The sequence below is a fragment of the Miscanthus floridulus genome, chromosome 2, assembly GCF_019320115.1.
Source record: "Miscanthus floridulus cultivar M001 chromosome 2, ASM1932011v1, whole genome shotgun sequence".
In the NCBI taxonomy this organism is placed as follows: Eukaryota; Viridiplantae; Streptophyta; class Magnoliopsida; order Poales; family Poaceae; genus Miscanthus; species Miscanthus floridulus.
The window spans coordinates 118,936,422-118,952,345 of NC_089581.1; the positions used below are offsets into that span (position 1 = coordinate 118,936,422).

The 15,924-nt window shown below is 46.9% G+C and overlaps 1 protein-coding gene and 1 pseudogene across 1 annotated transcript; both read right to left on the reverse strand.

Annotated features, from left to right (window-relative positions):
* Positions 1 to 859: 859 nt before the first annotated feature.
* Positions 860 to 3,047, reverse strand: LOC136539479 (protein DETOXIFICATION 49-like; annotated as a pseudogene).
* Positions 2,958 to 9,732, reverse strand: LOC136536941 (uncharacterized). The gene is made up of 3 exons (XM_066529072.1): positions 9,459 to 9,732; positions 8,219 to 8,685; positions 2,958 to 3,158 (listed from the first exon to the last, which is right to left on the reverse strand). The coding sequence occupies exons 1-3, from the start codon at positions 9,730 to 9,732 to the stop codon at positions 2,958 to 2,960; spliced, it is 942 nt and encodes a 313-aa protein (XP_066385169.1).
* Positions 9,733 to 15,924: the final 6,192 nt, after the last annotated feature.

Genomic DNA, 15,924 nt, shown 5'->3' on the forward strand with positions numbered 1-15,924 from the left:
GTTTCCGATCGATCGACTACCGTTTGGTTCTGAATTCAACTGCACGTTTGGGTGGTTTTGCCGCTTCTTTTGCATTGCAGTGCCTAATGCCTAATGCATTTCTTTCACAAAAAAAAATCCATTGCACACCTACTTCTACTTCTGCTTGCAGCTAGCATGTCTAATAACAAGACCAACTCCAACTAAGCCCTCAAATTTTGCATCCATATTCCCTCAAGTGGACGCCCCTCGTCCATGTTTCAGTCTCTACTTCTTAGCACACACTAATTGATCTCTTTAAGAAGCTAATTTTTCCTACTTCAACTATATTGTCATGGGACGTACTTATCGTCCTATTTGGTCAGCTCTGTGTGAAGAAATAAGGGAAGAGTAAGGGAGGATGTGGAGCTCCCACATATAGAGGTTAGAGACAGAAATGAGAGACCCTCATCCATCAGGGCTCATATGAGGCTTGGGCTAGAGATTTATTTTCACATCGTAAGTCCTTAAAACAAGGATAGGAGACGAGAGAGAGCTCGGTGGGAGATGCTCTAAGAATGCTAATGGATAAGGCATGCAACATTCTATTGCACAGTGTACAGGTATACATCCATTTCATACAACTGGGGTGAACAATTTAATTAAATAAAAATACAAAATTATATTGGCATACAGGCCACCTATATATTAGTTGTAACTCATCAATATACCTAATTTGGCCACGTAATTACAGAAAACACCCAGCTTTTTCGCCTCAAAGTCTCAGGTGTTTTCCGCAATAACGTGGTACATACATGTACTCTTTTTTTTCTCACCAGGACGCTAGATACCAACTCGATCATATGAACGCCCTAAAAATTGTTCAGACGACTGCAAAATCTTGTTTCACTTCACACCTACTTCTATGTAGTACTGTGCTATAATACACCAGGCTAGGTACCTGCTAGTTACCGTGATTCATACGTAGACGGCCGTCGTTGTCAAGGAGTATAGGGGCGGTCAGCCCTGCACGGTGATGAGCAAGCCGGAGTCCTCGTCGCCATGCGATGCCGCAACCCTTGGCATGCGGCCCCATGTCTTTCTCTTTCCCACCGTCGTCGTCGTCTCCGTTCACAACGGCGTGGCCGCCGGGCGCAACAACTCCGGCGAGCACCTGCGCGAGCTCGGCTTGTTGGGCCCAGTCAGTGCGGGAGATCACCACGAGCATGACGGCGACGCAGGCGGCCTGCGCGGCCAGGAGGCCGAGCCAGAGGCCCCTGAAGCCCTGCCCCGCCCAGAACGCCCAGCGCCACGGCCACGGGCGTGCCGACGCCGTAGAAACGCGCCCAGGTTGATGTGCGCGCCGTCCTTGGGGCGCGCACTCCCGCGGAGGACCCCGCAGCCGGTGGTCTGCGGGCAGTTGCCGATCTCGCAGAGCCCGAGGATGGGCAGCACAGACGCCGTGAGCGCCAGGATGGACGCGTCCGGCGTGAACATGCGCGCCCACACGTCGCGCACGGACACGGCGAATAGGAAGGAGGCGAGGCCCTGGAGCGCGCTGAGCGCGAGCCCCCGCACGGGCCGCAGCTCGCGCGGCGCCCGGGCGGTTCGCTCCGAGCTCGTTGCTGACCCGCGTCGACACGCCGAAGCTGAGCGATGACGGGAAGATGTAGAGGAGGGACGTGGGTCTGGATGAGCACCCCCATGGACGCCACGGTCGCCTTGGGATCCGCCAGGAGGCCGCAGAGAAGGATCATGATCTCGTACCACCACCACTCGAGGCACACGCTGGCGCAGCCTCTCGACGGCGAGCCGGGCCAGCCGCAATCCACCCGGTAACGTCCTTGAACAGCTTCTCAGAAAGGGTGAAGCCACCGGTGGCTCGGTGCACGCCGGAAAAGTAGATGTAAGCGATAAGGAGGAGCACGAGGTTGAGGTTGGCCAAGGCAGAGGCGAGAGCGACGCCTTCGACACCGAGGCCGAGGACGGAGACGAGGAGGTAGTTGATGGGGAGGTGCATGGTGACGGCGAGCACGGCGCAGGCAGTGAGCGGGAAGTTGACGGACTGGGTGCGGAGGTGTAGATGCGGGAGAGGGGTGGAGGAACGACTGGAAGAGAAGGTCAGGGAGGCAGAGGAGAATGTAGCGCTGCGCTGCGGCGGATATGGCGGCGTCCTGGCCGCACAGCAGGAGCAGCGGTTCCATGTGCGCCCAGAGGAAGGCGACGGGCACGGAGAGCGCGAGGAGGAGGAGCACCATCCGCTGCATGTGGCGCCGACGAGGGGGAGGTTCTTGGCGCCCACGGCCTGGCCGCACACCGGCTCCATGCCCATGGCAAGGCCGGACAGGACGGAGTAGCCCGTGATGTTGGCGAAGCTGATGGCGAGGGACCCACCGGCGAGGGCGAGCTCGCCGAGACGGCCAAGGAAGAGCATCGATATCATCGGCCGCACGTAGAGTATGAGACCCGTCATGATCATCGGCAATGACAGCCTCAAAATCGATGCGGCCTCGCTCGCCGCGCCCCTGGTCAAAGACGGCCTGTCGGCCAAGAGCGGCGGCGGCGGCGGGTCCTTGCACGTTGTCAAGGTCGTCGTCGATTCGTTCAAACAACGACCGCGACATCCGGCGGAAGAGACCACGACCGCGCGGAGACGGTGGCCATCCCCGACGCTGCCGCCGTCCTTGGCATTGCAGAGGCACGGCGGCAACAGCTTGCCAACGAGCCCCTCACACATGGCGGCGCAACGCAAGCTAGCTTCTGCCGACTGCCGCTGGAGGAGGCGGTTTTTGCACGTGTGGGCGCGGAAGCTTGAGCTTTTGGAGGGAAACCTAGGGGAGTTCAAACCCTAGCAAGCGGCAAAATTTATAGGCGGAAATGGATATGATCAGCTCGATGGAAATGAGAGAAGGGGTTAACAAAAGATCCGGGGCTGGGATTTGTGTTAGACCGGAGCTCTCGTCGTGTAGCTCCGAAGTGGCTGCCTCCCTGGCTCTCTCTCAGCCGGTCTTGGCCGGCCCGCGGATCACCACGTACGACGCGAGCGCCACGGGGCGTTGTTGGATCGCGCGGCGCGTAGCGCTGGACGAGGCTTCGGGAACGTACGCGCGGCGGCTCAGGTTGGATCGCCCCCGGGTGTCCTGGATGCAAGGGGACACATTAACCAGCGAGAGGAGAGCGAGGGTCCAAGGCCTTGAAGGCTGAAGGGGATGAGGCAGAAGGAGCAGGGTGGGAAAGGGGGTATTTATAGGCCATGCAACGACTACTAGTACCATCATATACACACACAAACACATATTCGATCTATATATCTATCTATTTATCTATATATCTATATCTATCTAGATAGAGTAGATATATATATTATATTATATATAATATTATATATATATAGATTATATATATATATATTATATATATATACATATACATATACTATATATATATATTTATCTATCTATTTAGCTATATATATATATCTATTTATCTATTTATCTATATACACATATCTATCTATTTATCTCTCTCTCTCTCTCTCTCTCTCTCTCTCTATATATATATATATATATATATATATATATAATATATATATATATATATTATATATATATATATATATATATATATAATATAGGTGTTGTGTGTGTATACACACCACATATATATTGTGTAACTCATTGTGGATTAAATTATTGGAGTCTACTTTATATGTTCATTTGGATAAATATTTCTATAACAAAAAAAAACGTTTTAGAGCTCGCTGTCGGGTTTTACAAAGGCAGGAGAAGGGGTTAATATTATAATAGAGTCAATGCAATGTTCTCTTGATTTTTTTCTGTCCTTTCGCTTTATTGGATTGAACATAAATACATATATGGATTGAGAAGTCCAACTTTTGTCCCTCAAAAAAAAAGTTCAACTTTTGTTTCAGGCTTTGATGTCGTACTATTTTGTTGTTTGACCTTAGGCGTGCAGAGGTATACTCCCTCCAATTACAAATAACGAAGGCATGTTTGGATCATCTTTGGATTTATTAGAATTCAGAATTATGAATGGGATTATAATAATCTGGATATTAAGCTATAAAAAATAGGTTGTTTGTATCCCTTGATTATAGGTGCTGAATATAGGATTTGGTTTTGTGAGCACCTATAGTATCCTATTTGTATGTTTGAGATGGATTATATATAGTTGTAGGATTATAATAATCTGCTGGTTGGATTGTTATACTCCTTAATCCTCCTCCATAATCTAGGGTGTTTGGATCACCTAGAGATTATTCTATGAGAGACTACTACAATCCAAAGGTGATCTAAACAAGCCCTGATTAAGTGATGTTTAAGTTCCATAGAGTGAACTATCTCAAACTAAAATTACAAGTTATGTATATATTTGTATTGAGCTTGGATGTTTGAGCATGTACAACTAAAGCTGCAGCTAAAAGTACTGCATAACATTATGCTATTTGTTACGTCTTACAAATGTATTATAATAATTAGTAGTCTCCAAAAGATCACTTATTCATGGTTGAGAGTACAGAATTAGTGTTTTGAGTTTATTTCTATATATTTTCCCTCTACCTCATCACATTTTGATATGCAATAATATTAAAACTACACATCCATTTATCTGTCAAGGCATGTTAGAAAATAAATAAAATTTATTTCATGATGTTCTCAAAGAATTAAATACTTTCCCTTTTAGTGAGTGGATCTTTGCCAGTCTCAGTGGAGGTTTCATGACCCAGTTTTCAACACACCCATATTTTGGAAACCGTGCAGAAGAGTTTTGTCCCCATAAAACTCTCTCTACTCCTATAAAACTTTCAGCATCTCTCTCTTCATCAATGCAGTGCCATGTCAGCGTATTTAATGCCCATAAAACTCTATGAAATTTCCATTGAGATTGGCCTAAGAGACAAGATGTTAGGCTAGTCTTGGTGGGTTGTATCACACTCATTAATTATGTGCCACTTCAGATTTGTTATTGATATGTGATAGAGCATTTACTAGGAGAAATAACAAAGCGATCTAATTTTTGAACGATGTCTTATGTTGTTTCACAAAAATCTGATGTTCACAGCCACGCTCATAGACACAACATCATAACAATTAATCGTTTTTAATATTGGAGTATGATACTACGCATTGTACAGAGTATTTCTTCCTAACAGTATTATACTTTTCATCCTAAGTGTAACATCCTTGGATATTGGAGGAGTACAATACTGTGCATTAGGAATAGTCTTATTATAAAACAAAGGAAATGGTAGAAAGAAATAGCATAAATGATATTGTTGGTTTGTTGAAATTATTGCTCTTAATTGCTACTTAAAATTAATAATAAAAAAGTAAAATATAGTACGGCATAGGTTAATTGAGGAAACATCACGGGATTCAAATACATGGTATGTACTTCAAATAATAAGGTTGAAGAATATAAATGATCCTATTGAGCAAGGGAATTTTAGGATGAATTAGTTAATAAGATATTTATGAACTACTTATATCCTATAGCACCATCATGTTATTAATGATGTAATTTAACATTAAGTAACTTCACCAATACCTGTGCAAATGTTGTAGATCGTTTACCTTTCATGACTTAACATACAAATTTTAATAATATAATATATAACTTGAGATGTCTTGAATCACATTATTTCTTTTGGTGGACTTTCATTAACTTAACTTGCTTCAAGGATAGTTATATAATATTTTGATATTAACAATCTTTAATTAACCTCTGAGCTGTCCGCAACCATCCTATCCAATATGATGTATGAATAAAGAAATATACAAGTACTTTTAAATAAGGAACATTAAGCTAAGTAATGAAAATCTTCTAATGAGGAAATTTAGGTATGACAATGGATGTGTTATTTCATTAGAGAATAATTAAACTGCCTCAAAATGTCAACTGTTTCTTTGACCACAAGGGAAACAAAGTCAGCTAAACTCATTTTATAATAGTCTTTACTAGAGTACGTAATCATGTGGGTCATGTATACCTTAGAACGCATACGAACCAGTTGTAAGGAATAGTGGGTACTCCCCCCCCCCCCCCCCCCCCACACAAATAAGTGTTGTTTTCAGGTTGTAGGAGGTCAACTAGTTGAGGACGTGCTACTTTTACGTGTTGAGTATGGCTATTTAGAGCAACTTCAAGAAACTCACTATATTTTTCCTAAATGTTAGATAAAGAGATTTTGATGAAAAACTACTCTCCAACAACTTTTCTAAATGGTTATCCAAATATAGTCATCTTCTATTCCGTATTTTTCGCTAGCCAAAAATAGAAGACGAGAATGACTCTCTAGAGTGCGCATGAGACATAGAAAAGTTGTTGGAGAGTGAAAAGATATAGAACACGATTTTTATGCAAATGATGATTTAGAGAGTAAAATTTAGAAAGACTCTTGGAGATGCTCTTAGAAATGGTATAAGAGTGTTGGCCCATAGGATCACCGGCTCAGGTGAGTGAACCACTCACCGGTCTTGCCGAGCACCCGCTAGTGTTGCCGAGCACCCACTAGCCGTGCCGACCACGAACAGGCCGTTGCCCGTCCCCACACACTATGGCTGGAGCTAGAAGAAGAAGAGAGAACAAAGCATGCACACATAGTACAAGACACCAGTGTTGGCCGAAGCCCTGTCTGAGAGATGACAAATCTGAACTCTCTTTACTGAGTTGTCGTGGTGGTCTATTTATACAACTCTATCCATCTATTCCCAGTACAGCACACATGCTGTAACAGTAACTAGATAACATATAGGGCTGACTCTGCGCCGGCCACTGCATATGCCTACAGTGCTGCAGGTGAGCCATGTGGCGCCTGCACCTATAGCGGCTACAGTATCACAGCAGGGGGCCTTTCGGTGCCGCCTTCCCTTGCTGTGTTCATACAAGGTAGCAGTAGATTATATAACAATCTTCCCCTAATCCTACTACTAACCCTTGTACCCCCTCCATGCCGATCATCTCCTTCAGCTCCGTGAGTCGAAGACGTCCGAGCGGCTTGGTGAGGACGTCCGCGAGTTGCCGACCAGTTTCGACAAACTCGATGATGATCTACCCCCCATCGACACAGTCCCTGAGGATGTGAAACTTCACGTCGATGTGTTTACTCCGGTCGTGCAGAACTGGATTCTTTGCGAGGGCGATGGCAGGCTAGTTGTCCACCATTAGTGCTGGTGGCTGAGCTTCCATACTGGTCAGCTCGCCCAGCAGCTGGCGCAGCCACACAACTTAGCACACCGCTGTGGCCGCCGCTACGTACTCTGCCTCGCACGTAGATAGCGCCACTACCTTCTGTTTCAGCGACAACCATGAAATTGGGGCCGACCCGAGGAAGACGAGCACGCCAGAGGTGCTCTGTCGTCCGTCGATGTCCCCCGCCATGACTGCATCGCTGAACACAGTGAGCTACAGCCTATTCCCACCGGTCTTTGAGAAGATGATCCCATGATCCACCATCCCCTTGACGTAGCGTAGTAGCCGCTTCACCGCAGCTCAGTGATCCTCTCTGGGATCCTCCATGAAGCGACTAATGTAGCCCAAGGCGAACGCAATGTTCGGCCTCATGTGGACTAGGTAGCGTAGACCACCGACGATACTCTGGTAGAGTGTTGCATCCACCTTCGCCGCGGTGCTGGCCTTCGTCAGCTTCAGCCACTCCTCCATTGGAGTCACACATGGCTTGCACTCAGCCATGCTGCTCCGCTCCAACAGCTTGGAGGCATACGCGCTCTGATCGAGCATGAGTTCCTCCTTCCCCTGCCTCACCTCGATGCCGAGGTAGTAGGAGAGTGCGCCGAGATCGCTCATTTAAAAGAAGCCACCATCTCACGCTTGAAGCTGTTGATATCCTCCGTGCACGCGCCGATGATGATTAAGTCATCCACATACACGCCGACGATGAGCTCCTCCTTCCCCCATCGCCGTGTGTAGAGCGCGTGCTCGGTTGCACACCATTGAAACCTAATCTCACCTAGCGTAGTGTCAAGCTTGGCATTCCATGCTCAGGGGGCCTACCGCAGCCTATAGAGCGCCTTGCGCAGTTGGAGCACCCTGTGCTCCTCTCCCTTGACAGCGAAACCTGGAGGTTGCCTGACGAAGACCATCTCCACTAGCTCGCCATTGAGGAAGGCTGATTTAACGTCCAAGTGATGTACACGCTAGTCCTTTGCTGCTCCCAAAGCAAGTAGCAAACAGACCGACTCCATGTGCGCTGAATAAAGCCTCGGGCGTTGAGGCCCGCCTTGTGCTTGACAATGGCACCAAGCTCGTCCCATTTGATCTTGTACACCCACTTCAGGCTGATCGGACGACATCCTAGAGGTGGATCGACGAGCTGCCAAGTCTTATTTTCCTCGATCGCCTTCATCTCCTCCAGCATCACCTGTCGCCAGTTTCCATCATACTCGGCCAGTGCGAATGTGGGTGGTTCCTCAGCACTAACGAGTAGTAGCTCTGCATCATTGAGCAGCCTACCCACCAAGCCTGAGGGACCTATGCCGCCGACGATGTCGTCCAGCCTATGGAACCGCACCTCCTCACCTTCGTGGTAGGCGTCCACGAACTCAGTGATGTCACTTGGAGATGAGACGAACTCGATTGGCGTCGATGGAGTTCCCTGTTCCGCCAGAGTGCCCATCACAGCACCTGGAGTGCTTGGCACCTTGGTTGCAGTGCTCGGCACTACTTCTGGATAGCTCATCATAACTCCTGCAGTGTTCGGCCACACTATAGGAGTGCCTAGCCTTAGTCTTAGAGTGGTTGGCACCACTGCAAGACGTCTTGGCTCCACCACGGGAGTGCTCGGCACCTATCCTAGAGTGGTCGTCATCACTGCAGAACCTCCCGGCACCACTCCTAGCATGCTCGGCATCCCTCCAGAAGTGCTCGGCACTCCTCTTGGAGTGCTCGGCACTGCCCTAGGAGTGCTTGGCTCTACCGTCGGAGTGCTCGACACCTCTTCCCTAGTGTCTCCACCACCATGGAAGATCAAGTGTTCGACGACGAAGGTGCTGGTGAAGCTGCCAGCTTCCCCTGTGCTTGGACTGCTCTAGTCCTAAACCACCTCCTCGTCGAACACGATGTCATGCGAGACAAGCACCTTGTCTCTGCTTGGGTCATAGAGCCGGTACGCCCTGGTACCCTCCACGTAGCCTAGGAACACCATGGGTGTGCTCCTGTCCTCCAACTTGGTGAGGTTTGGCTTCGTCTTCCTGACATGGCCGATGCAGCCGAATGTCTAGAGGAAGGACACGCTCGGCTTGCGCCCATACCAAGCTTCGAATGATGTCTTGCCCGCCAAGGCCTTGGTCGGAGCGCGGTTGAGGATGAACACTGCCTGGTCACCGCCTCCCCCCAGAACCTTATCGGCATGCCTTTGGCCTTCATCATGGATCGGGCCATGCCGACCACCGTCTAGTTTCGTCGCTCCACCATGCCATTCTGTTGTGGCGAGTATGGCGCGGTGTGGTGTTGCACCACACCTTGATCCATGCAGTACGCAGTGAACTCCATTGAAGTGAATTCGTCACCACGATCAGTCCTCAGCATGTGGAGCTTCTTGCCGCTCTCGGCCTCCGTGCGCGTCTTGAACTTCTTGATCGCCACAGTCGCTTCATCCTTGCTCGTCAGGAGTTGCAGCCATATGTAGCGACTACAATTGTCCACGAGTAGGAGGAAGTACCACCGACCAACATTTGTAGTAGGCGTGATCAGCCCACAGAGGTCACCGTGAACGAGCTTGAGAGCGTCCTTCATGTGATACTTGGCTGCCTTTGGGAAAGGTAGCCTCCTCTGCTTCCTGGCCAGGCAGCTGTCACATAGCTTGCCTCCATGCTTGATGTGGGGTAGCCCTCGGACCATCTTCTCTAGCCAACCAAGCGCATCGAAGCTGAGATGTCCGAACCATGCATGCCACATCCATGGTTCCTCAGAGTGCCTTGCCGCCAGGCTCACCGGCTGCTCTACCTTCAGGTCGAGCAGGTACAACCGGTTCACGGACCTCTTCACCTTAGTGAGAAGTCGCTGCTCTTAGTCCCTAATCCTAAGGACTCCGTCCTTGATTAGTACCTTGCTACTGCGCTTATCCAGCTGACCAATGCTGATGATGCTGGAACGTAGCTGTAGGATGTAATATACATCTGTTAGCATGTGGTGCTCCCTATTCTAGCATCTAAAGATAATGGTGCCACTCCCTTGGATATCCACCCTTGAGCCATCACCAAACTTCACCGTACCGGTAACTTCACCGTCGAGCTCAGAGAAGGATGCTTGGAGTCCGTCATGTGGTTACTGGCACTAGAGTCCAGATACCACCGCTGCTCCTAGTCGGCACCCACACGTCCGAGGTGAACTTGGGCACGTGGTTCGTCGAGGTTGACAGTCTTCAGGGCCTTCCTAGGTCCTTCCACCATCATCACCTCTTCCCTCTCCTCAGCCTTGACATCGTGCAGTGCATAGAACATCGCCATCAGGATAGTGGCCTCATCCTCATCATCGGCTTGCGCCAGGTGAGCCTAAGCCTTCTTCTCCTGCTTGCGATTTGGGCACTCCCATGCCCAATGGCCCATCTCCTGCAACGCCGACAAGCGTTAGGATCGACCTGCTTCTTCTCTGAAGAAGCCTTGCCGTGGCACTTGCCATCGCCACCATGACTGCAGGAGGCTACCTTCCTAGAGTTCCTTTGAGTAGCCCACTCCTCTTCCGTCAGCAGAAGTTTCCCGCTGTCCTTCGTTGCTATCGCCTGCTCTAGGTGCTCGTCCACCACCCGTAGACGGCCTGTCACATCCTCAATGGTGAGGGTGGACAAGTCTTAGCCAGGGCGTTCGGTTTTAACCGACGGTTCGGTTCGATTTTTTGGTTTTCCAAAATTTTGGTTTCTAGAAAATGACCCCCCGGTCGGTTTGCTAAAATTCCAAAAACCGACCAATTTCGGTTCGGTTTTTCGGTTAAAACTGAATAAACCAAACAACACAGCCAGACAGGATTTAGAAGACTCAAGACAGGATTTAGAAAACAACAGACATCATAGTATATTATTTGAAGACTCAAGACTGTTACAAACTTAACAATTCAATGCTCAAATCAAATATTACAAACTTAACAATTCAGTTTTGATAAACAACAGGAAAAAAATAGGTTCCAGACTTCCAGCCAGCACTTCCATGTTGGTGAGGAAAAAAACACAGGTTCTAGCCTTCCAGGTTCCATGTTGGTGAGGAAAAAAAATAGGTTCCAGGTTCCAGACTTCCAGCCTAGCAGGCATCAACAACAGCAAGAGAACAATTATCAAGTGTTCAGGCATCCACCACTCCAGCTAACCAACTTACCATTATCAAGATTCACCATGGTGCCACCAGGATGTGTCCAGGCGTCCAGCACGGCAGCACTCCAGTAGCACTCCAGCAGTAATGCTCCATGGCGCCACCAGGATGTGTCCAGGCGTCCAGCACTCCAGCTAACCAACTTACCATTATCAAGATGCAGTAGCAGTAGTGTTATCCTTAGAAATGGCCAGGGCACCAATTTCTACAATAAGTGATCATGTTACTGCAATAAACTATCAAGATAAACAACAGAAATGATAACAACTTAGACTTAGCATTAAAAATTACCTTCCTCAAGCTTGGCCAATGCTTCTGTGTCCTCTTCAACACTGATGTAGTTGTTTCCACGAAGCCAATCATTTGTACAAATGAGCCGCTCAACCATTGTTGGTGTGAGTGATGTCCTAAAATCATCAAGTGTTCTTCCACCTGAACTGAAGGCTAACTCAGAGGCTACTGTTGAGATAGGAATTGCCAGAAGATCATGGGACATATGAGACATTATGGGAAATCTAGTAGCATTGTTCTTCCACCATTTCATAATGTCAAAACTTTTACTAAGCTCCTCATTATCTTCTGAAAGGTACTTGTCTAGTTTAGACTTTATAGTGGTATTGGCACTCCCCTTATTGCTCATCTGTTGTGCAATTATGGAGCTCATCAATCCAGAACAAAATTCTGGTGTTTCTTGAGTTTCAGCAAGCACCTTGTCACTTGGAAACGGAGCATACAGTTCTCTGTACTCATCAAACAAAGCACGAAAATAAGTGTTGACTGTTGCCCATAGTTTCTAACCTATTTCATCACCAAACATTACCATAGTTGCCATCTTGACATAGTTAGAAAGTTTGAACCGAGGATCAATACCAACACAGAAAAAATAACAATGTTAAGCAATTGATCCCCCTTGTCTTTCTCTCCTCTCTTCTCTCTATCCCCTGACCTTTCTCCATACTTCTCTCCCCAATATTTATAATACTTCACTAACATTTTTTTGGCCCATTTCCTTACATAATGTATCTTCACTGTGACACCATTGTCTCAGCAGAACCAAAACATCAGCAATCTCATGAAAGTATGTGTGAGATGTTGGTCGACTTGTGGCAGAGACATGGAGGGTCAGCTCATAGAAGTATTTAATAAATTAAGCCATTTTCCTTGCCTTTTCCCAATCTAATTTGATTGGAACTCCTGGTGCTTTCTCACTCTCTAACTCTAGACTATAGTATGGGTCTTCATCACTATACCTTTCAAAGGCCTTTTCATACTATTGTGCAGTTTGTAGCATCAGGTAAGTTGAGTTCCACCTAGTGCAGACGTCTAGGTTGAAAAATGCTTTGGTCTGAACCTTAGCTAACTCGACACATTTCTTGAACTTTACCAACCTAGATGGTCCACTCCTAACATACTTAACAGCAGCCCGAACACGAGCGATTGATCTATCAAATTCTTTCAGCCCATCACCTACTATCAGGTTGATAATATGTGCAAAACACCTCATATGAAGGTACTCTCCTTCATCAACGTAGCCTTTTGATTCATTCAGGACACTCTGCATGTACTTAATTGCAGTGTTGTTTGCACTAGCACTGTCTACTGCTATTGTAAAAACATTCTCAATTCCCTAGTCAGTCAAGCAATTCTCTAAAGATTTTCCAATGTCCTCCCCCCTATGGCCCTTAACCAAGAAAAAAACCAATAATTTTTTTGTGCAAATTCCACTCATTGTCAATAAAATGTGCTGTAACACACATGTAATTATGACTGTTCTTAGCCGTCCATGTGTCTGTTGTCAGGCTAACTCTTTCACAGTTGTCTTTAAAAAATTTCCTAAGTTTTTCTCTCATCATCAAACACTTTCACACAGGCTCTAGTGATTGTTCTTCTAGATGGCAAAACAAAACGTGGGCATGCTTTTGACATAAACTTTCTAAGGCCAGAACGTTCAGATAACACAAAAGGTTGCTCATCTTCTATTATCATCTCAGCAAAACTCCTCCTTAACTCCTCAGGATCAAATTTCAAAGTAGATAGAGTACCAACACTACTATTGCTAGGGCTAGGTTGTAGTTGTAAAGTACCTTGATTATCTACTACAGGTTTGTGAGGATTCTTCTTACAGATTTTCAAATGAGCCTTCATGGAGGACGTACCATTTCACTTTGTGTCATAGCGGAGTTGCTTGCCGCAGTACTTGCACTTGGCTCTCTCCTCCCCATCATCAAGTTTGATCTTGCTGAAGTGTTCCCAAACATCTAATCTTGGAACCATGGGCTTCCTTTTCTTGCTTTCCTCATCTCTCACTTCCTCTCCATCCTTGGACTGCTGCTGCTCATCCTGCTTGTCATTCTCCCCATTTACAACTTCATTCTCATTCACTTCAACATTCAGATGCGCCATTGTTTCTTCTGTGTCCCCCATCTACAAGACATCAAAACAAAAACAAGAACAAGAAGAAGAACTATTAGGCATCTAGATCTATTAGGCATTAAGCAAGAACAAGAAGAACTAAAGACTGTTGGGTGCTCCGCCAGCCGCTTGACACGCCTCTGAAGGGGCGAAGTGAAATGACCTGATTTCCACGAAGGGAAATCCACAGAGTCGAAGTGTATTATGACCGATGTAGATCATATTACCCAAATTCCAGTCAAATACCACATCCATACAACGATAATATCAGAGTACATAAAGTGCGGAATTACATAAATTATTACATCGCCGCCTCGGCGGAATCAAAAGTAGCATTCATCCAGAACAGCTTGGAGATAAGATTGCCAAAACTCAAGCGTAGGAACGAGCCCCTCAACCGTCAAACTCCTCAGAGCTATATTCCTTAGCAGAACCTGTGTGCCAAAGTTTATCAGTACGATTTATACTGGCCACTCCCACCCTATGGGCTATGCTTTGTGGAAATTGGATGCAAGTTGGATATAATCAAAAGGAACCTATAAGGCTGGGGTTTCCTTTGTATTAGCATATCAAGTATATAATAGTGTAGTCAAGTTTTAACACCATTCCCACACACATTCCACCCCATTTCCGTCCAGAGCCAGGTTTTGATCCTGGGATCGATATACCACCATCTCCATATCATCACCATACCATCGCTCAGTCGATAGGCCAACTCCCTCTCGGCACTGTCTCATGGCCCATAGCCCCTAGCTGCGATCGACACTCTCTTACGGGGGAAGAAGAGAAGGACTCATCTCGCTATCTAGTTTAAGCGAAACCCAGGAAAGGTCCATAGCTGACTAGTCGACATATGTATCGATCGATCAACCATACACTCTGCAGAGGTTTTACATAACCACAAGATCTGCCTTCTTCGCTGACCGTCGTCAACTGGGCTAATTCTAGCCGTTTGCTAGCCTAGGATAATGCCACTCTACCATTCAGCCCTGGTACACCCCAAGTCTAGTCTAGGGTGGCTGAAACTGTGAGTCATGAGCCAAGTCCACAAGGTCTAAATGAAGTCTCGGAAGGGTGTGGGGGAAATCCTCTGCGCCCCATACCTCCTTGCACTATCCGCTATCAACCTAGCAGTAGTGGTAATATCCAACCAAGTAGTCTGGCCGTCCTACACCATATAGGGTGAGTGGTACGTAAGGCTTCTCGGTGAATCTAAGTACTAGTAAGTCCTTAGGGATGACCAAGCCAGAATGTCTTCATCAAGGTTTCCATTTATTGTGCCACCACAGCACCTCCACCCTGGGCTCCTCCCATCACAGGTTCACACCCAGGGCCACCTCATATACCATTTACCCACCACAGGTATCCATTTTCCAGGGATGCCCAGGTAGCACCCCACGGCAAGACTTGCCCCAAGCTCATCGTATACTCCAACTTGGTCGACACAACCCTTACCCTCCACGCACCCAAGTCACACACGCAGCACTCTCTCCATAGTCCAGATAACACCAGTTTCCACCACGCATCAATGTAGTACAAGCATAGTAGAAGTATAAGCAATGAAATATAGCAGCAAGCGTGTGTCTAGCCTAATAGCAGGGTAAGCAGGGGTAAGGTTGCGTCAAGGTAAAGGCCATCAAGTAAGCATACTACCATGCAAGTCCTATCATAGTGTGAATATAACAATAAAGTAAAGTAATAGCATTTATATATTAGCTATGCGTAATAGGTGCTACGAGGTTGGGTGGGATGTGGCACCTTCAGTGTAGTCATCTCCATACTCCTCACGGTACTCTCAGTCCTCGTCCATCTAGTTCTCCTCTGAGTCTACAAACGATCGCATTATAGTCGCGTTAGCGACGTCTATAGAATAGCACAAAAAGCAATGAAAATTCAAAAGAGCCAACTGCACTCAAATATGGGTTCATTGCGTAGAGCTCAATTTTAGATGAATTTTGGTCCTTGTCTTGTATTTTTCTAAGTTTGTATGAATTAGTTATGAATTTTTGAAGTTTCAATCATTTTTGAAAATGGGAAAAAGGCTGAATTAATATCGTGCTGACACGTGTCACGCTCCTGTTGGTCCACGTGGCATGCTGACATCTATATGATGTTAGCATGACGTCATCATCTTGGCTCTGGTACTGACAGGTGGGTCCAGAGCTGCTGATGTCTGCAGCTGATGTCATCGTGACATCATCATGACGTCACCTCG